This window comes from Blennius ocellaris (genome assembly GCF_963422515.1).
Source record: "Blennius ocellaris genome assembly, chromosome: 5".
NCBI lineage: Eukaryota > Metazoa > Chordata > Actinopteri > Blenniiformes > Blenniidae > Blennius > Blennius ocellaris.
This window is the reverse complement of record NC_137654.1, coordinates 23,613,297-23,640,737: the sequence shown is the minus strand read 5'-3', so window position 1 is coordinate 23,640,737 and position 27,441 is coordinate 23,613,297. Positions and strand designations below refer to the sequence as shown.

General features: G+C 39.9%; 1 protein-coding gene across 1 annotated transcript in view; it reads left to right on the top strand.

The window, feature by feature from the left end:
- LOC308129865 (cadherin-4-like) overlaps positions 1 to 27,441 on the top strand; it is a gene marked incomplete at its 5' end in the record, with an annotated part of 228,922 nt that overhangs the window by 75,797 nt on the left and 125,684 nt on the right. Inside the window, one exon of the mRNA XM_080495974.1 lies at positions 26,554 to 26,577. Coding sequence (XP_080352100.1) covers positions 26,554 to 26,577 — 24 coding nt within the window. The remainder of the gene's footprint in view (positions 1 to 26,553; positions 26,578 to 27,441) is intronic.

Here is a 27,441-nt window from a genome sequence, read left to right as displayed (position 1 = left end):
ATGAAATGTCAGTTTTAATGGAAATGGGAATGGAATAACAAAAAGCAAGTTTTTCGTGTATTCCATTTCCGTGAAGAGGGAGAAGGTGTTTCTGTTAGATGGCACAACTCTGGTGTTTACCACTGGCTCATATGGTATATGGCATTAAATTCTGCCCAAGGCAAAGGACATTGCTTTTATAGCTGTCATTTCAGAGGAGAATGAAGCTGGACTGGACTTTTTCGGTGGCACTGTAAATTATGCGGAAATGGAAAGAGGAGGTTAAATTGTTGCGAACAAACAGAAATGTTAAACATTTGGCAAACGGATTGACTTTCACAGGCTGGCCTATTTATGCTTTTGACATTTTAAAAACAACCTATAGCACAGGGGAAATTGTTGGTTTTCTAAGAGCCAAGATAAAAGTTGCATTGGTCCTGTATCTGTCCTTGCATAGGCAGGGGAGAACACAACAGAGACACACTTGGAAGTGAGAGATCAAGAATGGAGACGATGTCGGTGGACAGGTCTGTCATTCTTTATAGATACTCTGTGATGATAGGTCTTGTCACTGAGACACAGGCTCTTATCTCTCACCCTTCTGAAACATGATAAGAGGGCGATCTCCTCTATTTCCCTGTTACCTCTGCACACGTGCCTCCGCTCTCTTATTTGGATGACTGCTGTATCTCAACAGCATCAGGGCAATCTTTCTTTTTTGAGGAAGAATGTCTCAGAGTCTGGCTCTTTCTTTTGACCGTTCATTGCCACAGCTTCAAAGGCACACTCCCATGTTGGAAGATATTACAGGTTATCCTTCTAAATGTCAATGCTGCATGATTTTGTGCACTTGCATACGCTTGCCACCACTTTCTGAGACATAGTCACACGCTACGACTCTGCATCCCAGAAGTCCTTCCTTCAACCTTCACCCTCCCCTCTCTACTCCTCCTTTCCTCATTTCTGTGACCTGCAGCAACCATTGTGTGCCACTCTGACTGGCACAAAATGGTGTATGTATGTGTGTGTGCGTGCGTGCGTGTGTGTGTTTGAGAGAGAGACTGTGTAACATCGACTTGCCTTTCTGTCTGTGCTCCATTAACTCTCTTTTCTGGGTCTTTAGCTTTGTTTGGATTGGTGTCATGCCCCTAATCCCCACACTGCATGAAAATGGACCCCTTTCTCCTCCCCACCAATTCCCCTCCGCTCCGCTACGCATTGCACTTTTCTTGTGTTTCTTTAAGTCCCACTTGTCCCAAGGAGTCTAAAGAAAACCTTCATTTTGATTTCATAGACAAATGTTTTCACGTCATACACTACTTGAAATCACATCCTGTGGTTTTCTCTTTCAATAGATCTTAAAATGACAAAAATGATTTGGGATCTTTATACTGTGAAACTAGATGTGCTCATTATACTTACTCAAGAATATTTACACTTGTACAAGGAGCATTTTAGTGAAGCTGCTTTGAAAGCAGGTTGGATTATAATAGGCTATTTGGCTGGAAAACTTCTCTTAATTAAAACAGGATTTGCAACAGATTTATAAATGTATGTGAGACTAAATGAGTCATTAAGATGGACATTTCTGCAGTGGTCTCCATCTCTCTCACGTTCCCTGTTCATTTTCCTGCTCCACTAACCACCACTTTCACTCACAGTCTGGCTCCGTGTGCTGGTCTGACAGTATCTTCTGAGGAAGATGAAAGTTGGACACAGGGACAGAGACTCTTCAACCTCTCGCTGTGTCTGCTCGGCATTTTTAAACTCTTGCTTGTTAATGAATCACTGCTACTGCAATAAACCCAGTAGTCTCATAAAAAGTTAGACACCCTTCCAGCATTATTTAAGATGCAACGTCCAATAATTCTCGCTGATAAGTGGTGTTTTGATCTTCCCTGTGAATGTTCGTGCTGTTTGCCTGACTTTCTCGATCTCATTGAGTTTTTACTTTTACTTTTTACAACCACTTACAACATACTACTTTTGCAATGCATGTTTGTCACTGGATATAAAAATGAATCCCCCAGTTTGCTGGTCAGGTCATCCCAGTGCTCTCTGCGTTCAGCACCAGGACAGTCGCAGCTCAAGGTGATGGTATGTGGAGCAGTCCTCAGGAGATGTTGAACACCTGCTTGGACACAAAGACACACATACATCGACACGACACCGTCCCCCGTCTGTTCTCCATCAAAAGACCTCCCCTATTGCAATTTTGAGGTGCCCAGCCAAAGGATGAGGCAAATTGTCATTATTGGCTTTGGCTTTGGCTTAATTGTGTTATTGATACAGGTGTTTATCCAAAGAGACAGCTCAAACATAATTAAACCTGTCTTTATTTTTGTCTGACCATATTTTGAGTTCTGATCTTTATCTCCATATACTTTGAAAAGGTCAATATGGACTATGATAATCGGTTTATGTAATATTGATTTGCTATTGAGCCTGATTGTTGCCAGACGGCGCCCAGCAGGTGGCCTTGAGGCATAATCAATTTATCAGCAACTTTAATCGACAAGGACCTCTGCAATAAAGACAGTGTGTCCTCAGGTAATCCAATAGAGCCAGCCTCTGACACACACTCTCTCTGTGTGTGTGCATGCGTGTTCGAGAGAATGTGAACATTTGTCTGTCTCCACTAACTATGTCTGTGTTTGCCTTTTCTTTTTTTGCATTGAAAGAATGTGCATGCATATTTCATACAGTACCTAAGCCATTTGTAGTGTTCGAGAAAGGGCCCCACCAGTCCTCTTCTCCTCCATCTTTCCCTTTATTGCCACCACACATTGTGTTCCCTGGCTTTCTCCACCGACATGTTCACCTTCCATATCTTGTTGTGTAGGTGAAGATGAGTTATAGTGGTCACAGCGATGCTGCTGATAGATGAAGGTGAACTCAGCTCTGGCCTACAACAGGAGACTTTAGAGGACACAGAGGCTGCCATCCATCCTCTCAGCCACCTACATACAACAAAACACGATGCACACACACTGTGGTGTAAACTGGATTTTTTTTTTTTGCAACGCTGTGTGTATTTTTCTTTTAAAGTGGCTTGGTGCTCAACAAAGCCACGGTTGCACCTTGTGATACCTTTGTATGCTCTGAAAAAAAATGTTCAGTCGTTATTTTCTTTTCTGAAAAAATATAAAGAAAAAGATGTTACCCTTTTTCTTTAGTGTTTACCCTTTGTGGCTACTTTCTGAATACTCTATGATTTGTTGTGTCACACTGTGACATGGTTGTGTACATTACTGCATCTATCTGACAGGTTCTGCAAAAAAAAGCTTATGAAACACGTTTTCTTCTGCACACGACACACACTATCCAAGATATCATTCCCATGCACTGAACATTGCTTTTTCCCTTGAAACATATTCATGAGTTTGCTATATGCACCATCCTTTCCCAGAATCACCTGTAGCTACACACACCTTAGAAGATTTCAGTTTATTCCCCTATTCAACCTCCAGTCACTGGTTGCTCTAATCAACCCAGCAACTGTTAACTCAACATATCCCTGCCTCAGTGTCAGGGCAGTTCAACTTGTCATGGTTAAAAAAGGACACCCCTTCTGCTGGTATTATCAGTGTCCTACTTCAGCGCCACACCTGCTCCTTTATCAGTCACGCGATAGTGGGGATGGTGAGTGGTGCCACTGGGAGAGCCCCGAGTCATACTTCCTTATCCTGCGCACCCAGGTGTGGCCCTCTCCCACATCCGCTATCGGCAGGAAATTACACGCACCTTAAGCCCATTACCACTTCAAAAGGAACAGGCACAGGGAAGTGGAGAGGAGTCTTCCCATTAGTGCCCTGCAGCATGCAGTTGTTGCTCTACCAGTTCCCACTGTCAAGAAATAATTAATAATGGCAAATTCATTAGGCTGGCAACAAATGGCAAATAGGTCATTCAGGGGTCTGCTGGTGTCGGTGAATGAAGGTGTGCATGCAAATGTCACTATATCTTATAGCTTTCACTGTATTGAGCCGTAAATCTATTCCAACAGAACAGGTATATGAGGAAAAATCCTTCTTGGGATTTATTGCTTCTCTTGCAAAAGCTATGGATTAGAATTATGTATTGCTGTGCGCATTGCATTTTTTGACTCGTGACTTGATTCCATTTTCCTGTCAACTGCAGTTTTGATGGCAACACCAGAAAGTCTGATGATTATACTCTTTTTCCGTAACTAAATATTTTACCACTGGGTGACATGCACTGCAGTTCGCCATGTGAGATGCATATCCGCCAGTGCTACAAATGTTTACATGTAAATGAATAGATCTGCAGAATGAGCAAATGGTTGTGGGGAGCAGGAGAGTTGGAGGCTCAGGAGGAGAAAGTTATCACCGATGTCAGCAGAGTTGATCTGCGTGTCATCATGGCTGCTACGTTAGTTTAGAATCCATCACTGCAGGGGAAATGTTCTGTCGCAGTCACTATGGAAACAAAATCAGGAAGTACAGACAGTGCCGCCGCAAAGTAGACAGAGTGGTAGTGAGCACACACATAAAATTGAAATTTCCTCCAAGTGAAGAAAAGAAATAGAAAAAGAGATGGAGAGATATGCTTGGTTGGACAAGCAATACAATGGTTGACTGAAATGATTAAATTGTAACTGGCGGCTAAAAAAAGTGTGCGTGTGTGTGTGTGTGTGTGTGTGTGTGGGTGTGGGTGTGTGGGTGGGTATGTGTGCGTCTGCGTGTGTATTTTGGTCTACACTTATTTATGCGTGAGCCCAGGCCATATACTTCCTGGTTACATGTACGTGTTTATGTTTTCTGTGAGTCAGTGCAGAGGAGATGAAAGCATCATTGGGTGTCATGACACATTAAGATCTTGTACGTATCTGGATCTCATCTCACTCTGTGTCCCACCAAAACCGAACTGCTCCCCTAATGCAACACACATGGTCAACCCGGTAAATCATTTCAGCAGGAAACATGGCCCTCCCGGTGTTGGCACAAGATCCTCTCTTGATGAAGGTGGCATATTTGGCTTGTCATCACTAGGTTGTGAAAATACATTTTATACAACCCTGACATGCAGAAGGATACTAGAACCAGATGAAAAAATATAGCTCTGGTTACAGTTTTAGATGCAAAAGTAATCTCTTCCATCTTTTTAAACTCTTTAAACTCCCAGTAAAATCTGGATTGAGACATCTAGGCACATAGAATACATATATTCATATAAGGCATATTTATGGTACAATATAGTTGAGGAGCAGTAGCTCCACAGACCGAGTGGTTAGTCTTCTCTACTCTTCTCTATTTAATACCGATTGAGGCCAGGGATGGTAATGGGACTGCTCGTCCTGGCCCCTTCCACTGTCAGCTGATGGACTGGACTGTGTTGCTCTGTAATTGTAGTATTTTTTCACGGGGAGAGGCAGTGAGTGAACACATTTCATCTGGGTTTCTCACTATGTATCATTTGTATCTAACTTTATATAAGATTAATTCCAGTAGAATATCTAAAAGAGCAGGGGAAGGTGATGGAATTAAACAGCAGCTCATCCAAATTGTTCTGCTTCTGGTAATTTGTCAACATTAATGAAATATCTACCTCAATTTTGTTAATTCCCATAGAAACAAATTGAATTACCGATACAAGATATTTAATTAACTTTGTTTATTATACTCGGTGTGTACGTGTATTACGTAGTAACAAGCTGTTTGGTTCAAGTATAGTTTGGGATATGTGGCCTTTGTGTGTGGAGTTTGCATGTTCTCCAGATGTATGCAAAGGTTTTCTCTGTGTATTTTGGTTTACTTTCACAATCCAAAAATGTGCATTTGAGATAAACTCTGTGTTTGTCACACTTTCTTTATATATAGTGGTTGTATTTCATTGGTTGCTGTAGTCCTCCCTCCAAAATGCTTAGGCCTCTTAAATGCATGATAACATCTTACAGCGATTACAGTGTTAACATCATAATGATTCCAATAAAAGATTATGCATATTGAAGGTTATTTTTAACAGTAAACTGTTGCTTCTCTTGCAAAAAAGCCTGTGAGGTGTTATGAAGCTTCCTGTTTGCTGGCTGTTAACAAAATGCACCAGGAAAAGCTGTCACAGTCACTTGTGAGAACTCTTTGTCTGTGTCAAGTGAATAGGTTATTGATATCCACAGTTTGTTTACATGTGATAGCAACTGTGTATACACCGCATAGTTTTGGAGCTGCTATCACAAAGCAGTAAGATTTTTCCATTTTCTGGGACTTGAGTGATGGCTCAGGCTGTGAGATACAGCTCTTTGTGTATTTTTGATACCATTTTATAGGATGTCCAAGAATCTGATTTCTTCATGTGTTCGTGAATTAGCTTTCTCCCCCCTAACAGATTTGATTTTGCTTGTTTGTTTAAGGAATGCCAACTGGCACCTATGGCATGTTCCATAATGATCTAAAGTAATGGATTAACATAATGAATGATTGTGGCTTAAGGAGAAAAGCAAAACACAACCTTATATGTTATTGCAAAAAAAAAAAAGAAACTGCCACTTGACATAGGCAAGGCGAGGCAAGTTTATTTATAGCTCCACTCAAACACAAAGCAATTCACTTTATGCAATCTAGGAGGATAAATGTGAACTGCAATTCACCTCCAAATGAAGATTAGTATAAATGAGTATGAATGGAAGTATAAACACACACTCAGCCCAAAAATGCCCAAACAGATCAACGTGCCGGATGTGAGAGACGTGGAACAAATGTAGTCGAACAATTTACATGTTTCCATAATGTATACAAGTGAATTGTGTTCCTCCTACTCGTCTACACTGCACAGAGCCGAAATAAATACATGTTGTTGCCTTTCAGAGTGATATTTTTACTAATTTCTTGATCCAGTTTTTTGGGGTGATTTTAACTGTGGTGGTATTCATCGCTTGGTAAAAATCAAGGTTTAAAAACACAATAATGGCCACATTAACTGTATTTTCATGCTGAAATGTTTTTAACGTCTGTGCCGTGTCTGAACATTTTTACACATTTCCTTCAGTTTGGTATAAAGTCTGATCTTTCCAGAAATTTTAAGATTCTCAAAATCTTCTCAGCATTGTAACACATGCTGCCTTGTGTACAAATAAATGTACTTAATACTGACTCCATGTATTAATACAGCATGGGCATTAGCAAACTCTGTATATCAATCCTCATCTTCCACAGAGAGCCTGTCAATGATGCTGGGAAGTATATGATCTGTTAAGCTCTGTATCATTTGCTGTATATCCCTTTTCTCTAGGTGTGCGTCATACGCACTACTATCAGTTATGACTTTCTCCATTTGCAGCCCTGTCCGCTCAGCACTCCCGCACCGAGTGTGGCTCTTAAATTGTGCAAATCTGGAGTCTTCATTCATTTAATGGAAGAGCCTCTCATTTCCTCCATAAAGAGAGGCATCAGCATCTTTCAGCTGGTCTGCGGGGCTCATTTAAAGGGCCTAGGGCACGAGATGCCTTATTTCTCCACAGGCTATGCATCCTGCTGATAATTATCCTACAGGCTTTGCACAACAATCCAACATATTCTACTCAACAGTGAGCCGCCTGTGGATTCTCTCCAGCTGTAATCCATGATTCTTGTGTCTTTAGGGGATTATATGGGGTGTTTCAGTTACTGCAGGAGTTGCTGACATAAAAAAGAGGAATCATTCAAAGGAGTTGTGGAAAAGGGAAAAAAGCAAAAAGCAGATGAGATTAGTCACATCTACATCATCGTCATCCACAAGAGACAAAATAGTCCACTGTGCATTTCCTAGGAAAACATTAATCAACATTAAATTAAGACATGATACAGTATTTGTTGTTTTTTTTCTTCTTCTTCTCTTTCGTGTAATGTTTTTGCTGTATAAGAAATGAGAGCATTCATTGAAGTCTAGTTATGTCCTGGAGATGTTTTTCTGGCAGTAGATGTCGTCAATGATGAAGCAGATGTGGTGGTCTTTATTTGGTACCTCTCACTAATTTTGCATGTAACTTATTGTTTGTAACATTTCCGCTAAGGTGTCTTGGCAGTAAATTCCACTGGGCAAGTGTTTGTTGCATTATTTGCCAAAAAGATTTGAGCTTATGTTTTTTCTTCTCGCTTCTCTGAACGTTTGTGGTGGGACATGCCAGCTAACGATGTGAAGTCTTACGAAACTCAGTCGGACGTCTTTTTTTCTTGCTCTGCTGGACAGATCTGTTATGATGAGAGGCATCTGGGTTAACATATATTGGTTAAGTGAAGCAATTCCATATTCATGCTGACAGGATTATGTTTTGTATTTTCCACTTTAGAAAAGACAACATCGAGCCTTTCATAGGACACTCCAATTGAATTACATGGGATGTCAAATTTTCCACCTTCTCTTTATCTTGAATGAGCAACCCCAAGTGACTTAGCATGAACACATTTACATGCCCTACAAATCCAATCAAATCTGCTTTTATCTGCTGGGATTGCACCATTTAAGTCTTAAAAATGTAAGAAAATGGGACATATTTCACTTTATACATGAAACATCTATGTGTCAGTTGCAATAATTATTTGTATTTCACATGCTGTCCACGAAAAAAGTGCCACTGTTCTACTTTGTAGTGCTTTATTTCAAAGAAAAATTACCCAAACTTTCTATTTGAAGACAAACTGAATATTAAGCCATTTTTTTCCACATAACAACACTTAACACAATATTGTCTGCCGAAGCTGCCGAACAGGACACGGGGGGGGGGGGGGGGGGGGGGGTTAGCCATTTTTAATATTTACAAATATTTAACAGAAATGCAAAAATGATGTGTACTGACTCAAAGGAAGATATACCAAAGTTTTGGGAAACAGACCTTATCTGAATATTTACTACAATTATGCAGTAGTGAATTATCTGATTCTGTTTCCTCACCTTCATCACACACTTTTGACAAAGACAGGGAAACACTGATACATGTAAAAAATAAAGTATGTTGAAAAAAAGCCCACTTGCCTCAACAGACGAAAAGAAAATACTTCGGCATAATAAACCTAATATATGCTGATGTTTTCATGTATCGCTACTCACTCAATAAAGGGTTAAATATGCGGTAGCTAACACTGGCTCAATGAATATTAGTGGGTCAAAGTAGAAACATTTATTATCAGTAATTACCAGGTAATCCAGTGAGCCGACAGCCATTAATTCATTAAATGATCAAGGCGCTCATTAAGTAGCAAAGGTCTTGTATTGAATGTAGAGGAAACAGTGTCACTTCTGGGCAGAGACAGCAAAGGAGCTCATATTCTTTACTTTAGAGCAGATAAAGACCCATCCATCCATCCATCCATCCATCCATCCATCCATCCATTCCTGTCATTGGTCAGGCAGCCATGAGGCCAATAGAGAGATTTGTCACTCCCCATCCAGACTTCTGTGTTTTTACTAGAAGAGCCACAAAAATCCACTTGTCCGTAAACAAGGTTTGTCTCCCGTGATTACCGGTTATATGCTCTATCTAACTAAAGTATGTTAATGCTTTCCAGTGGAGGCGCAGTGCACCATCCAACCCGTGTCTCGGTCTTCCCTCTGTCAGTCACTCGTATGTCTGAAATGCTACATGGTGCTTTATGGTTGTTGTAATGAGAAAGAGAAATTTTAACAACGCTGCACAGGTGTTTTATGTTTATTTTTTGCTCTAGCTTTACCATTAGAGGGACATAAAAACCCTCTTCGTCTCCAGAGATTGCAGGCATTGTAGATAACCATGAGTAGCTATTTTTGACAGAGGCTTTTACTCACCCCACCTCTTAGATCTCTAATATCACAGTTTTTACCCAGGACTTCACCGACCAACCAGGCACCGCGGGTGCTATGTCCGGGGGCTTTGGTGGCAGATCTTTAATAACGAGCGAACCTCCTGGAGTGTTAGTTATGTTTCAGAGAGAAGCGATCGGCGGTTTGAGGTTGAGTTTGTTGTCGTCTCTCTCCTTGCTCTCAGTAGGAGCTAAGCAGTGTGATGGATTAGGCATAAGGAGCGTCCACTGGTTTAATGGCAGGTCCAACGCAGCCGGAGGAGATGGTTTTAATCATATTTGCCTCCTCATTACCCTCCCGTCTGCTGCCTTAGTGCTGCGCTGGGATACCGTTGGCGGCCAACTACCCCCCTTCATGCAAGAACAACACACCATCAAATACTATAAACTAGAGTGTTCCTTATGAACTGGTGCCATTTCAGACCACTTTACTATGCTTGTTGACAAACGATGACTCTGAAAGGGAGCCGCAGTAACAAAACCTGCAACCTTTTATAGATTCCTCTTGCAATACTGAGTAAATATTGAGCAAAATGGTCACTGCTTAGCTGAGGGAAATTGTCTTGATGGTTACTGTAATATTCAGGACAAGATGTTAAACAGTTTTAGCATTCCCTGACACTAGTATTCATGCTGCGAAAAGGAAACAACTTTTTCTCATAATATTCAAGGGGCAACATTCAGAATTAGCTCTGAGAGGCTTCTCCATAATAAGCCGAGTAGTGACCTTGATGACGGCGTGTTGGGGATAGACAGCTGCTTCTTATCTCCAAGGAGGCCCGCTGGAAGTCTGCTGTGTGACAGTGATGCCTATCATTCATTTAGCCACAACCTCGTCCTCCTTCACAAACATCTTAACAAATGCAGTCTCCAAGTACTCAGCCTGTGAGGAAGAGAAAAAAAAAAAGAAAATGTCAGACTGTCTGTTTTTCTCGAGTCTTTCTCATATTTCAGCTGCACTGAAGAAAAATCCACTGTGTGTAACTCACAACCCTTGTACATTGTCGCGGTGACTTTCTTTTCTGTTTCTTGGTCTCAGGTCAGTGTATTTAAAATTGATTGCTGCAGCTCAGTGTGTTGAATGGTGTTTTGTTGTTGAGGTTATTATAGTACTTTGTTGTTGTTTTTTGTGTGTGAGTTTGGGTTCAGGGGATTTGGCTTTTAGCAGCAGTTTGTGAATAGTTCTTTTTCTTGTCTTTTTTTGTGATTTCCATTTCACTCTGTTTTGTAGGGACTTGTTTGGGAGTATATCCTTCTTTGTTATTTGTTATTATTTTTTTTAGTTTTGCACCCCCAATTTTTTCCTATTTTTCCGATATGTCTCTGATTGTTGCCGTGAGCAATATGAGGGGGCTAATTGCATTTCCAGCAACCTTGTTAATGACAATGTTGTAATGGCTTTCAGCTATTATTGAACTGACTTTCAACATTTCCATTTTAGTTTACACAACTGCCATTTGCTTAAAAGCTTTGCCTCTGTACTCCTGGACAAGCTGGCATGGTTTAATATGTGCATGTGATAACAGGTTTATTTCTGTGAATAAAATTAGTTCCCTGAAGACTCCACGGGGACAGATTTTTCAAGTGTGTTTTGGCTGTGGCGCAGCACATATTATTTTATGAAGTGTGCAGGTGTCACTGTTGTTTGGCAGGAAGAATTGTGCTTACAGAGATGAAAAGCTAAAAGTATTTAAGCACGGTTCATTAGTGCTTTGAACTTATATTTTCTCCAATTAGAATTGATCTATTTGATTTCTGCTCAATCACTCTCACTTTGTATGAAGTTAATTCAACTATATTCACCGTGAATATTGTTTATCTTTTAAAAGCTGATCTCTCTACCGTTTCCTGTTCAGGGTTTGTCACAGTGAATCATCTTCTTCCAATTTCCTCTGTACTTAGTGTAATCCTACAGTCTTGTGGCCATGAACCTCCTAGCTGGCCTTCCTGTTTTTCTTCCATCATCCACATGCTTTTTTCCCAATCATCTCTCCCACATATTTGACCAAACCATCCCAACGTCATCCCTCTCACTTTTCCACAAAGCTGTGCAACATGAGCTCTCCCTGCTTCGCCTTGTGTCTTTTGGTCAGCGCCTCCAGCCGTAGATCTTCCCCTGAAGCAGGAACCTTTCAATCACAGATCACTGCTGACCCCCATCTCCTTCCAGTCCACCATGTCTGTACTCTCTCCATCACATTCCTTCCACGCCATCTACTTCTCTGGACGGTTGACTCTGAGTACTTAAATCCCTTTCTCCATCTGCTGTATCCTCGCTGTTGCACCATTCTTCTTTCCATTCAGACACATACTGTTTCACTCCTGCTCATCTTCATTCCTCTTTTCTTTAATGGAAAATACAATTATCCAGGTTGTCCTCGACTTGTTTTCCCCCACTCATATATGAATGCCCTTCCTAACTTAACCATCACTAGATGTCTCATCAGAGGCTACATTTGTAATTTATATCCTAATCATTTAATTAATTTAAAAATGCATCACTTTGTTTTAGTTTTTGCCATGTGTTTTTACACATTGTGCCATCTGATGATCTTAATATTTAAAATATATCTCAATAGTTTGCTATTCTGATTCTTATGAATGCAAAAGAAACACATTTCCTTGACCAGCTTTTGTCTTTGAGCAAGATTAGGTTCCGATGCAATAAACCATGACGAACTGGAAGTGGTGGCCTAAAGGTTAAAGAAGCTGACTTGTGATTGGAGGTTTGTGGGTTGGACTCCCACTGCTGTCAGATTCCCTGAGCAAGGCCCCCAGGGTGCAGCCCCGTCCGAGAAAGAGAAAGGCTTATATGCAGAGAAATAATTTCCCCAAGAGGGTTGAATGAAATATATTTAAAAAATAATGACAGCTTTTATCACACTGTGAATCCTTGAAGAAAAATGTGAAAGCGTTCTTGAATCTGGAAGACACGGATCATACTCCCTCACCTAAACTATTTCTTATTCAATGCTTTCTCCAGTTATAAGTAAAATAAATAAAATAAAAATCTAAGTTTAGATGCCTGCCAGTAAATTTACGTAGTTTTTTTTTTACTGAGATGTAAAACTGATATGTTCCTCTTGGATTTATTGTCACTCTGTGAAAGTTTCATCTATAATTCTAAAATGTGTCTGTTGGCTTTAAGCGTTTCAAGTGTTTATTTGTTGAGATGCACACGAGTACACACTCATATATTCCTGCAACTGTGCGTGTGTGTGTGTGTGTGCGTGCGTGCGTGCGTGCGTGCGTGCGTGCGTGCGTGCGTGCGTGCGTGATTGACAGTGGTGCCTGTTGGGTGTGACAGTGTGACAGAGTGTGCTGATCCCTTGGCCGGCCAGGCAACACAACATTTCCTCTCTATCCCACTTCACTCCCTTCATCGCCAACTCTGCATTTATCTTACTTTTCATTCCTCTGGGCAAACGTGTCTTAGTTTTCCTTAACTTCCTGTCTTTTTGTTGTCCTGAAAGTGTTTTATCACTATCAACCATCTCACAGGCCTATCTCTCTTTTTCATTCTTTGTCACCATGGGAGTGCTACATTTCTCCCTGCAGAGGACAGCAGAGAGAGCGGATAAGTGTCTAACAGTAGAAGGACAATATTTCTCTCCCTAACCTTGGTTATTGGTTTTGTACCTGATTCAGAAAAAAAGGGCCTTATGTCAGAGTATATTGTTCAAGCGAGACAAAGAAAATAGCTATGAAAAGTTCACAAAATATTATAGATCATGGAGTTTGTCTAGTTTTTAGTTATATTTTCCCTTCATGTGCTGATTTATTTTAAAGCACTTTAGATGGCAATCAAAACATTTCACCATAACAAAAATGGGTTGCTAGGAACCCCCCCCCCTCCCCAAAAAAACAAAACAAAACAAAACAAACAAACTTATACTCAAAGGTAATAATCCCACAAAATAAGTAAAAAGCTAATTAACTACACAATTCTTGAATGTTTCCCAGTGTACTGCGGTATTAAAGCTTGCTTTTAAAACATATTAACATATCGCTCACTGCAGCAACTTTGATGAAATTAATTGAAAAGAGGCTCAGTAGCACAGTAGAATCAGGTGTTGCTGTAAAATCTGCAATCTGACTTCTTGAGCTGTTCTGTATCACTAAGCGAGGGACGGCATGTAAACAAGCTCACTGGCGGACACCAGTCAGACACATTTGTACTTTTTCATCTCAGTATCTCCTTCAAAGTTGAAACCATCACACTGTTGCACAACAGCTCAACAAAGTGCACGGGAATATGTGCTTGCGAAAGTTACCGAGTTATGCACGAGATATCTATTAAATGATGAACTGATGAACTGACCGTTGTCATTTTGAGGTATTAACTAAACAACTGAAATACCTCTGTATAAAAGACTGGATCTTTTACCAGCGAGGAGCCTGCTGCACTTGGAGTGAGTGAATAGTGTCTCCACTCAGCCACTTCTCTCTCCTCAAGCTTTTAGGAGCTGTCCTCGGTTCTGAATTAGACATTCAGGTAGCAGTCAGTACGGCGCTTTCGTTGGCCCTGAGGCTGTAGTGTGGCTGTGTTTCATGTTCTGCTACAGTGCATCCACAAGTGGTTTATAGAAACACCGTGTGGCACAATACTGGCTAAAAGTATTGACCACAATTTTTGTGTGTAATGCGATAAAAGACACCAGACTTTGAAAATGTGTTCCCGGACTTCACACTGACAGAAGGTTTCTTATTTCCCCTAAAATGCCAGTGAGACACTTTTATGTAAAAACAGTGCAAAAGACAGAGGATTTATTTGCACTCATGATTCTATCAAAACTGAACTGGTAATGTTTGCACTTTATTTAGAAATCTATTTAACACAGCTTCCATTCGTCATTCAGTAGGTTGTCAACAGTTCTAGGATATATTTAGATCCTTCTTTCTTTCGTTTTTCTTTCTATTTCTTTTTTTCATTCTTTGTAGCTGTGACCCACAGAATCAAATTGGTTGATATGGATTTTATCTCATAACGTGCACAGATTTCCATGATCAGGTTCATTTTCTGGACATATTACTCACACACGCAAACACCATCAGTGACATAAAAGCTGTTTACACACAGTTGCACACAGCTGGTTATGTTTTTCCCAGTGACATTTAGAGGACGCAAGAGAGGGAATTGAACCAGCAGTAGTGGATTCGACGACTGGAGTGGACGACTCCTACTCAGCCAAGTGAGCCACAGCCGCCCCAATACCAGTTTGGACTCTCAAATCACAGTCCAAATTACTTGTAGGTGTGGATGTGAGTGTTTCTGATATAATGTAATGTCACTTCTCAAATGAATCCTGGTTAAGTGAAAGTTAGTATAAAAATAATTTCTACCTTACCTCGGTAATGTGGACTCTTACTGCCTTTATATCCTGATTGGTATTCGGAGTCACACTAAAATGATCAGCCGTGACACCGCACCAGGCATTTATCATTCTTCTTTTAACATAGACATTACAGCATAGGCTGAATGCTTATCATTTTCATTTTATTTCAAATGTCTCAAGGAAAATACACTGTAAGTTCAATGTATCCTACAGCCATACACTCTCTGCTCAAGTTGAATTAATACACTGGAGATGCACAGTCTACCCTGAGGCATGTGTATTTTTTTTTTTTGTCTCATCCTCAAACCTCATCTTTATTATTAAGACTTCACAGAGAAGTGCACAGAGTTTGGAAATAAGTGAACATTTGTTATGGGTATTTGTGTGCCTGGATAAATAAAAGACACAGAAGGAAACAGTTATTAAAGAATGTAGCAATTCACCAGAACATTTTCTCAAAGCTGTTTTGTGATGCAAAGAACTTTGCATTTCATATAATTCTGGGGTATAATTTATAACAGTAAAGTAGATTACAAGATACTGAAATATTATGCTGCAGCTTTTACACTTCCATGTCAGTTTCCTACATTTTCTTTAATCTTGTATGTCAAATACAAGATTAAAGAAACCCTCTAACTGAGAAATGAATCACATACCAAAATAGATATCTTTAGGTAAATACAATAGGTGTGTAATCTTTATTTGAACAAGAAAATTCATGAACAAGAAAACCTCTCTTGTCTATCACTTATTTATCATTTTTGATTTTGCTGGTAAAAAAAAACAAGAAAACGGGAAGCTCCAGATCGCTCTGTGTGGGAGTCTTTTCTTTTTTTTCACACTCAGCAAGTTTTTCTTCCCGTGTGTTTGTTCAGGTTCTGAATGTGTCAATATTTCATTCCTTTCAGAATATTAAGCAGTGGTTTAAGAGAGCGTTCGCTGGAAAATATGTGTGATTAAATAGAGTGGATACAAACAATATCTCTGATGGAAGAGATTTATGAAAGCCAGGGACAGAATGAGGCTTTAGGCTTCTCGGGGTCTTACCTGCATTATGTAGAAATGAACACTCTTGTGTCTTTTTGAACAGTGTAATCACTAAACCTTTAAAGCTTAGCTGCTCATTATTATTCATGGAGATAAGGATTGTGTAAAAAAAACAAACAAAAAAAAACAAAAGAATTATTCTCTGCTGTTACATTGCAATCATGCATTAGGTAGATAAACACAACATGAGTTAACAAGTAAATGTAAGACTTTCTTACACTACCCACAATCACATTCACACTGATGTCCAATTTAGAGCTGCAGATTTACCTAAAATGCTTGTTTTAGGACTGTGGGTGGAAAATGGAGTAAACCCACGCATGCACAAGGAACATTTCTAAACTCTGCTCAGAAAGAGCCAAAGCACCAGGAAAAAACTTACTGTGAGGGGAGAGTCCTGACCACAACACCACCTCAGTTATAGTAATACTTTTAATCATAAATGTGTTTGTTTTGTGATTCATTTTCATTTTAACAGGTCAAATAATTACATGTGCATCCAACAAAAAAGGAATATATATATATATATATATATATATATATATGAAGACGTATATTGTCTGTTATTTTAGTTATTACTCAAAACAATGTAGTTATTGCAACATAATAACTAAATTGTTTTGAGAATTTTTCTAAAAAAGCTTGAATTATTACAGTTTATGTGTAATAAAGCTAAACTATGAGAATGTGCCTTTAAATTGACTTAAGTGAAAATCTTTGAGATGCTCCTTTAAACTCGACATGAAGATTTAAGATTTAAGTGTTCCAGATGTAAAACACACGCACACACACACACACACACACACACACACACAAAGTCACATTACGTTAATGAAGTCAGAGGCTCAGTTGTTTGTTGATTATGGCCAATCGCAAAGATCATGCGAGGTGATTTTTTTTCACTCTGAAAAACTGTAACCATACAGAATAGCTTATGTTTTATTATCATTTCATAGATATATATTGAATTATTTCTTGGTGCTTTTATTGACATTTTATCGTATTTGTCTTGGTGTTAACAGCTTTGGTTTAATCACAGTGAAAGACAGTGGTGTTGCACATGTCTTTTGCATTGTTCTCTTGTGTATTTATTCTTCTAACTCTGAAATGGTGGTGATTTTGTCGCTCCAGTGCTAAAAGCAAAATGGCGAGAGGGAGATATGTAGACCCCCCCATCCTGCAAATCCAGGCAATCCCCAGCCCTGGTAATGCCCCCCCTCCCTCATCTTTCTTTTTCCATTTTCTCACTCGAGGATAGACTGTTTGTATTGAAGTCCAATCATATGTAAAGTGGGAATCTATTTATAGAATCTATATTTGCTCCTTTGAATCCACACAGACCCAAAGCCAAATCTTCAGTGAACTACCTGCCAAAAAAGCATGCAGAGAGAAAACAATTGGGGAAAAAAATAAAATAAAAAATCTGAAAAGTAAAGCATGAAAAAAAAAGCACCATGCAAAGATGGGCCAAGGGCAGTATAAGTACAGAAAAAGAAATCAAAACGGTGAAGCAGGAAAGTAAAATGGAAACCTCCAGTGGACAGCGATGGGGGAGGTTAAAAGGGAGAGTAGATGTCTGAAGGTGCCACTACCTCTCATCCACTGTCTGATCTGTGGGTGGCAGTGATGACTGATGGAGAGCCACTCTAACTGAAGGTCATATCTGAAGCCCTGCCATTTTAGACTGCCACTGTCACGGGGGAAAAGAATAAATAAAGCTCACATTGTCATGTTTATTCACCCGGCTTTCACCGCTGCTCTGTCGATGGAGAAGAGAGAGACAGATGAAGCGAGTCAGAGGAACATGGAAGATAGTAATGCGAATAGATGAGACACTGTTGTCAAACTCGGTTTTATGTTATCGTACATATTTCTTTTCTTTACAAAGGGCATTTATACGCTGTCATTCTCAGATTAACATTCAATTTCAATGACAAAGCCTTGATCCTCTTTGCTATTATACATCACATCATTTAATACACACAACTGATGTTTTAAATTGCATATTTTTCTAAATGCATTTCAGCTTTTTGATGATTAGTCTTTCCACCAGACATTTCCACAATAGGAATGTGAGTGATGGCATTGAAAGGCAAGCTTTTTTTTTTTTTTTCTTGAATTCCAGCTAAGTAGGATTTTTGGTTATCAGTGTGATTATTTCAACAAGCGAGGCCATACAATGGTCGCAATTACATAAGCGTTTGTCATCAAATCATGTACAGCTCAAATAGAGTGAAACAAATTCCTGGAGGGGAATAAACTACAGCAGGCAGCATGTTTTCTGAGTTTGCTTTTCCCAGATTGTCACAGGGCTTAAGGACAGCAGTCTGTCACTGCTCCAATGTCCCTGCAGTCTGGCTGGGACACAGAGCTATTCGTCTGGCGTTGGAACTATCGCCGGAGCTGGAGGTTCAGAAAGGGTTGTTATCCCCCAGGCAGGGCAGAACGCTCGTGGCCAGACGACCCCGTTGCCCAGCCTCTAATATCTGATCAAGAACCATCTGCTGAAGCTGCCAGAGCCCACAGTGCCTCCCCATACCCCTCGACCTCTCCAGGAGAGCCCAAAGGGATATCAAGCTATTAGTCAGCCATTAGAGTGATTTGGATTGCCATTTGTAGAATAAATGCTGCACAATAAATGTTTAACATTTGGGATAAAACTTTCAGTCCTGTAATAATTGAGTAAGAGGCTGCTGAACTCTTGTTCAGCTGTTCACTCTCCATCCCTCTGGTCCTGTTTCACAGCACATGAGCCCTCGACTTGCCATAGTCACAGTTATTTGTCCCCAAACTTCCCCAAAAGAGCAGTTTGTGCAGAACGTATCGGATGCTATTTGAATCGCAATGCTAGATTTTTCTTTTCGATAATTTTCATCCTTCCTGATTACTCCTGTTGACAGATGCAAATGCCAACTCCTGGCCAGACAATGATGCAATTAGCCCGGAATCATTTTTCATTGTGCAAAGAAAAGGCCTTTTGTGAAACCAAAGCCCAGAGGTAAAACACTGTTATGATGATTTAGCGGAATGTCCATGTCACATGGATGCGGTGCTTTATGAGTACCGGTAACATGGATTCGCACCAGCAAAAGCTTGTAAACATCAAAAAAAGGATATAGAATGTGTCAAAGGTACGGCTCATGTGAAGTTTTAACGATCTGTGAGAACAGTTTCTGGTGTGTGTGTGTGTGTGTGTGTGTGTGTGTGTGTGTGTGTGTGTGTGTGTGTGTGTGTGTGTGTGTGTGTGTGTGTGTGTGTGTGTGTGTGTGTGTGTGTGTGCGTGCGTGCGTGCGTGCGTGCGTGCGTGCGTGCGTGCGTGCGTGCGTGCGTGCGTGCGTGCGTGCGTGCGTGCGTGCGTGCGTGCGTGCGTGCGTGCGTGAGGGAGAGAGTGTGTCGTGCAGCAACATGCGCCAGACCTTGATAACAGTTGGTTAATGGGTAATGTGCCACACAAGAGTGATGCTGCACTTTCTGTTTTCATTTTGTTGCTGTAGTGCAGTAATTAATCCAGCTGAACCCTTTGTGCTCACAAAATAAATGCTTTCCATTTTCATTAATAGACAACTCATTAGTGCATAATGAGCAAGAAGGCAGCACTCCCCGCTCTCCCTGTGCAGTATGTAGGAGATGAGCATGCGTTATACTCAGCTAATTAAAACCTCGGATTGTGTTCTGTGGCTCTGTATCCTCCTCAGTTGAAAAGTACAGGCACGTGCTTTTAAAACATTAGTCAAATGAGTCATGGTATGCAAGGGTTTTCAATAGCGGTGAAAACAATACAAATGTTCCGTCTGTGTGTTTATGCATGTTGATACCACATGTTACACGCAGCATTATTAAATGGAACAGCACATGAAAGCAAAGGATATTTGTTCAGATGTTTTTGTTGCTGTAACAATGATTTTTGTTAATAACTTATATCATAGGAAAAGCAGTTTATTTCACTTTTAAATGGTGCCGGATTTATAATAAACACGATAAGCTATTTGGTTGCAAAAATTAGGCACATTTTTCATTGGTGCAACCCATATACTTTTGCTGCTCATCCCACAAATGCTTGCGATAAGAGGAATAAACATTTTTTTTCCCGAATGATTTAGATTGCAGTGTCAATCAAACTCATACTTTCTGACTTTTACTTTATTGGCACAATCAAATTGACTTTGCTCTGCATTATTTGAATTAGATTTAAAAACCTTCAAATCCTTTCAACTGCCTCTTCCATAAATGGTTAAACACCTCAAAGTGCTAAACTAGAAATGTAATGATTATCTGCAGTGACAAGCTGTCAGTGTGAGGGTCTTCGGTTGCCACCGACTTTCCATCTGGAGCCTAATTTGGAGCTTCCTCCTATAGGTGACATCTTTCCCTTTCCCCAAATCACCTGTTGTCACTGGTAGAATAACAGTGGTGCTGACTTTCTATTTTCTCTGAAGAAAAATCATCCACTGTGGACACTCAGGATGTCATTTCCCCCCAGACAGGAAATCGGCCACTCAACTGGTAACCAGAAATGTTTACATTGAGATATTTAAGTATGAGGCACATATATAGTATCTTCTCATTCATTCAGGTCAGTGCATTTTAAATGGAATTCACATTTTCACTACAGCTGCCATGCACTCAACCTCCATTGGGAGTAACTCGAGGGTTCAGATACTATTGGACACTTTGACACCTTCTCAGGGCAGCATGGGGGATCGAACCATTAATTTTGGAATTGGAAGATGATACACGATACCAACTGTCTACCCCAATAGTCATAAATGACTGGTGTCATTATTATAGTAACTGTATTTCCTTTGTGACTTGAACTGATGGGGTTTCATTCTTAAATAGTGATTATGATTAAGAGGTGAACAGCCACAACTTTGAAATCGATCCTCATTACATTAAAGTGATGATAGATCAATAATGATAATCACTTGAAGACTAACTCAATTGTTTTCACTACAGTATGTGGCCTATATGACTCACCCCTACACACACACACACACACGCACACATACACTTTTCTTTGCTTACTTCTTCAGTTGTCATCATAATTACACACTCGCTTTAAAATCAAACTTGTGTGCAGCAGAAGCTCTTTTCCAGTGAAGATGTGGTATTCATTTATTATGATGAAGCGATGATTTGCTGCAAGGATTTCTCACTTCATGATGGGAATAAAATCGAACCCAATTTCTGCTCGTAATTAAAACTATTCCCAGAGTCGCCAGCTACAAGGCCACAACTTTAAGAAGTCGATAGAAGACAGGTTTCCAATTGCAGTCTAATTCAATCATACTGCGATGGATGCTGCATGTGAACGAACAGGAAGCGATTCGTATTCCCACAAACAATAGACATACCTTGAGATCCTGCATCCTTCCACAGCCTCACCTGGGGGCCTGTCGAACAGGCCGTCTGTACTCCGTTATGGCAGTGTCTTCTGTGGGTTTATTTAAACTAATAATCCCTCTAAAACAGTGCTTTTGTGTGGTTTAATGCTAATTAGATAACTGCTGCATAATCGTTCTTGTTCATATTCATTTCTTTTGTGTGCGTAGTTTAATGACCCAAGAGCATCCGGGACCCTCTAAACTCAGAGTGTATACTATGTGTAAGTATTCCAGAGCAGCAATTGGAAAAATAGACTTGTTTTCCCCTCAATTCCTAAACAGAGAATATGAAATATCTCACCCTAGAGAAGCAAGTGCTACAGAGCATTTATGTTGTGAAGTTCTCTAGCTATACTCATTAGTAGTCAGAAAGGCCACACTGGAAAAGTGTTTGTGACAGCAAGCAAGGTTATACATTTAGATTATAAAAGCACATGAGTAAGATAGAAAGAAAAATGCAGAAAAAGGGAAAAGGATAGCAATCTCCCCCAAAATTTCAGTTTCAGCTGACACATTATATTTCTAAAGCTTCACTCATCACTGTTGCTGATATTTCTCATGATCGTCATTAACTAAGGTCAAATCCATCACGAGATGTTTATGGCTTCAATCTAGTTTTTAGCAGGTATACCAATTCATCACTTAGACATGCAGTAACGCTAGAAAGAGGCACCTCGGTCACAAAGTGATGGAGCATTCTCAATCAAACTGAAGCTTACCTTGCATATAATGTTCCATATTTTGATGCTCACATGTGACAGATGGTACCAAATGTGCCAAACTGCAAAAAAGTGCTGACAGAAAACAGACGCTGACTATCATGGGCGGTACAAAATGTTTTTCAGCAGGTCGCTTTATGCAAAGTTTGGCTCTTTAGTATGATATCACCAGTGAAGTCAGTCGGAATGATGATAAAAGCTGTTGTTGGTCCTGACTTATACAATTTCTGCATCCATTGTGCTTCGTCTGCTGCTCACAGGATTGTGTCCTGTATAGAAGTTGTTCAGATTTTGTTCAACTTTGGGAGAGAAAAAAAAGGATCTCTTCACGTGTTCATGCAAACCACAGAAACAACCTCTGAGATGACAATAGCTTTACTGGGATTGAAGTGCCCTTAATTATAGACAAGTATTAACCTCTCAACACAGGGTTTGTAGCAGGTGAAGCTTAGTTCTTTGTACAGGCCAAGAAACAGTGTTCACTTTATTAGCTGTGTCAGAGTAGTTAGAGTAGCTGCCAAATTAGCTGCCAAATTAGCTTGCATCGTAATTGGGCCAATGTAAATCCTCTTTGTGATGCTGGTCTTCAATTGATGTGTTTCTTCCAGGCACGTGCTAAACATCCACCACAGAGTGGAACGATCCACCTTCCCAGTGCATGAAAAATCTAAATGGTCTTGCTCTGCAATCTTTGATTTACATTTTTTGCAACTTTAAAAAAAAAAAAAATGTTTTCCTCCCAATTCCTGTCTGGACTCATATTCCTTTTGTCAATTAGAAAGGAAATACACTTTAATGTAGGCTGGTCGATTAAAATAAAAAGAGAAATAAAATAACAAATGTATGTCATTTAAATGTTGTTGTATAAACATCTAAAGAGATTTACTACAATCTTACCTGATGAATTGTTATTTATTCTTCAGTTAAATATATATATATTTGCTGTTTGACTTCCAATCTTTCAAATGAAGTCTAATTATTGGAGTTCATCTTTATCTTAGTGAAACATTAAACGACTCACTGCCCATCCTACTTTTCATCGGATATTGCAAATTCTTTGACAGTGAGAGGTTGAATTTCAGGAAACAGCGGGAGGATGTTTATTTCCCTATCTTGTAAATGTAATCTTAAAAATGTAGCTTTTAGTGTCCTCGGGCATGCTTTTGGGCAGCCTTTACTTTACCCTGCCTGAATGCATACATACTTGTGGAAAACTTGTATTGACATATGCCCTATTTTACATAATACTCAGACCCACAGAAGTATTGCTGTGGGTGCCTGGGCAGCAGAAACGCCACAAACATATTCACTGCAAATTAGTCTCCACATCCATATAAGCCACTGATAACTGAGAAAAAAATGCAGTAATCAATGACAGAGGTTTTCTGTGCCTACCTAAACAGTGGAGTTATTTATGTTTGCTGACACCAATCAGCATGACTCCTCTGCTCTGACCCAGCAAGTTCTGGAGTGGGAGGAAACTTTCCTTTGAATATTTATGAAAAACCAATGCAGTATGTGTTCCTTATTCATCATTATCCAACCAGTGTTAAGACAGCTTGTTGCCACTTATTATTATTATTATTTTTTTTTTTTATTTATCTTCTATCCAATCCTATCAGTCTGCACAGAGAGAAAGCGTAGTATCCTGCTGTTTACTGAAGGTAACTTCATGGCGGAGCAATTAATTAATGCATCATTTAAATCATGCCTTGTTATACTAGAATTGAATTACAGTTCATTTGTGTTGTCTGAAGTTTTTTTTATTTTTTTATGTTTGGAATGCTAAAAGCGCTTACTGTTTGACCCGCAGTATTTATTTTTACATAATAAATGGCAAAAGAAAGCAGGCCAGGCACCAGTGCTTGTGACATGTTGGGTAATATGTTATTGTCGATGCAGCTACCCCAAAGGTTTTAACAGTGGTGAGTTTGTAAGCCTTTGGGCTGAAAAGGAAATGGACCAAGGATTTTCTTTTAGTGATAAGGTTGACTGCACTGGGCTGTGAGAGTGCTTCACTAACTAATTATTTGAAGCCTCCTCTCAGATTAGGGTAGACGTGCGGAGCTTATGGACAGTTGCATAGCAGGCAATCAGACCATGTAATAACCAGAGGGCCAATATTTGCTCAAATCCACTGTAACACCTCACAAAACAAAAGTGTGTAAAGCCCTAATGCTCAGTCCAATCCCACGGCACACTGCCTTGATAAACACCGACGCCACCTCCACAATGGACGCCATCTTTACTCTGGCAATTAGGCAGAGCTTTGGATTATCACTTCCTCAGCCCAGCACACTACAAATCCATCTGGATTCAATTATTCCCATTCCATGTCTGTGGCCATTTGGGCTTTTTTTTTTTTTTTTGGGCACACGGCCAGTGTAAAAATGTTCCAAAGGATTTGAACAATGGCTCAGAGTACAAAGTTATTAAAATTTTCGAAAAAGAAGTGGGGGCAGTTTTCTTTTAATTTATTTTTGTATTTCTGCAAGTTTGACAAGTATATTAAAGTAAAATAAAACCTTGGGATCGTACAAACTGTGTCCTTGTGATTATTTTATGAGAACAATAAACTAAATTTATTGTATTGTTCAGTCCCATTGTTTTGGGAAGTATGCTGTGTTGAAGAAACATGTCGCAGTATGTTCTTTTCTCCAAGCTGCCAATGTTTTGATCCTTCCTTTGTGGGCCAGGAGTATCTCTATTGGCCTCTCCACAGAAACTGAAAATACTTGTTAAAAAGAATGTGGTGTGTTTTGTCTTACATCAGTGGCATTTTTTTCCCCCCTTATTACAAACTTCACTTCATGTAAATTGGAGGAGATAAAACATTTAGGGGTCGGGAGAACTTCTTGAGGTTTTATACTGAGCAGATCGAACAACATTGTTGCCTGTTTTTGGGTATGTTGCTCAAGTATATTTCAAATCAAGTGGTCACTTTATGTACCACATGTGATCAATGGACACGTGTGTGTGAATCACTCATTGATATCATTTATCCCTCTTGTCCCAACCATCAGCCATCAAAACTATCTCCTGACTCCTCAACTAATCCACATGTGTCTTTGCCATAAGGCTATTTGGACCCCAGGAGTGTGAGAGCACCCGGTTTTCAACATAAGAGTAAAACAAATCCACACACGGGAAGGCAGAGAATCGAGAACTCATCCCCCAATATCATTCTCATAATAACGCTCCCTCTTTATCGCATGAGAAATTTAATTAACACCAGACTGGAAAAATTACCACTTGCGAAAGAATTAGAAGAATAACAATGTAAAAAAAAGCTAACTTCTGAAAGTTTGTTCGACACATTTAGTTTTCTTCTTTTTTGTTTTGAATGAATGAATGAAAATGTGAGAAATTGACCAGCTCCTCAAAAAGCGCATACATGTCTTCGGGGGTCATTGGCTTATTGATCTTAGGCTGAGGTCTTGTTTACACAACAACATTTTCAAGGAAAAACACAATAATTTTTCTGCATATTGGGTATTTACACAACAACAGTGGCCGAAGCCACAGATAATGGAACTTTTTGAAAATGTTCTGACTCCATCTCTGTGTATATGGAAGAAACTTTGCCACTGCACATGCACATCACAGCTGTATTAGTGTTGCACATGTGCGAGAGGATCGCAATAACAACAATGGTAGCCTCCAGGATGGCATGACTCCCAGTCTCCCCGGGACGGGTTTTACAGTTTCGAGTCACCTGTTACTAGCAATACAACTTTATCATCTCTCCATATGAATGTCAGTGCACTCACTGTGTAAATGTGGTTGTGCATTTCTCCAGTGGGGTGCATCTATGCTAACTTCTTTATGGCATAGCTTACATGTTTCCCTGGTTTCATCGTCTACGTGAATGATGCTGATGCTGATACTGATACTGATATTACTGTAGCCACACAGTAATGGCTCACATACAGAAAGTAGCTAAGATAATGACAAGTGAAGCGTCATATGTTGCCGTTCGTTTGTAGATGACCTGTTCACTAACACAGGCGAATTAGTGTTCATAATTTGTATTGCAACCTGCCACCAATCAAGATTTTTTAGCTTCTTTCTTGTAAAATTGGCTCATTTCAATCCACTCTATAGTTTGTATATTCAGGCATGATTGATCATGGAGCCCACTGTGCTCAAACCTCAATACATTTATCCTTTTAGGTGGCTTGTTTTATTTTTGTTTGGTTTCTTTCCCAAGTAAACCGCCAGCCCTGACTGTCATGTCCTATGTTTTATCAGTTTGTTGTATTGCAGCCTGTCAGCTTCTAACATATTCGTCCCTGTATCTCTTCTCTTTCGTCTCCAGATACCACAGTATCACCACAGAAAGGTAAGACAGCATTCAATCAGTCACCTGTGGATTTCAGTGCATTTTCGAATCGGTGGTCCGGTGCCCATGTCATTGTGTCTTCCCAACTTTTGTAAATGAGATGGAAAAAAAGAAGAAAACATTTCATGGTTTTGTTAGTGTTGATATTAAGTCAGTGATTGTTTTTGTTAGAGAACAATCTGCTTGATTGCTGAGTCAGTCACTCACACCCACTTATCATGCTATCCTGGAACGACAGACAGCCCACAAACTGTTTTTATGCATTACTTTCTGTATGTCATATGTTCAGACTAATCACAGCTCTGTTGGGAGAGGTGGCTGTTTTGCATAGTGCATCTTTTGGGTGAGATGTTGGGTGTACTGGGGATGGATGTTTGTCACAATGTACCTGTAGGCTGTTTTGATTTTTTCAGATGATGAGGCCAGGCAGTCAAATGGTCTAAACAGCTCCAGGGGTCCTGTTGTGACTGACAGCCCTCCGGTGTATGCACCAGGTTGTCCCAGCCCTCTACTTTCCTTTGAGAAGATACAGTAATGGCAGAGGGTGTGTCATGCACTGTGATTGCAAAGCAGAAGCAGACAATCAGTCGGAGAAAACTCCCCACTGATTTTATTGAAACTTTTTTATTCCCTGCTGTGCTCCCAAGAACTTGAGTGTTATTTTCTACTAGGTTTTACCAAAGCACAACAGGGCTCCGGTGGAAATATTTTCATTGTCACCTGATGTGCAGGTATATGTAAAAAACCTAAACAGCAGGTGGGTGTCTTTAAAGACGTGGCAACATTTTCACCCTCTGATGCATTCAAAGTGTTAAATCTGCTTGTATACATTGCAAAAGACATTGACAGAGTATGTCTTTGTGA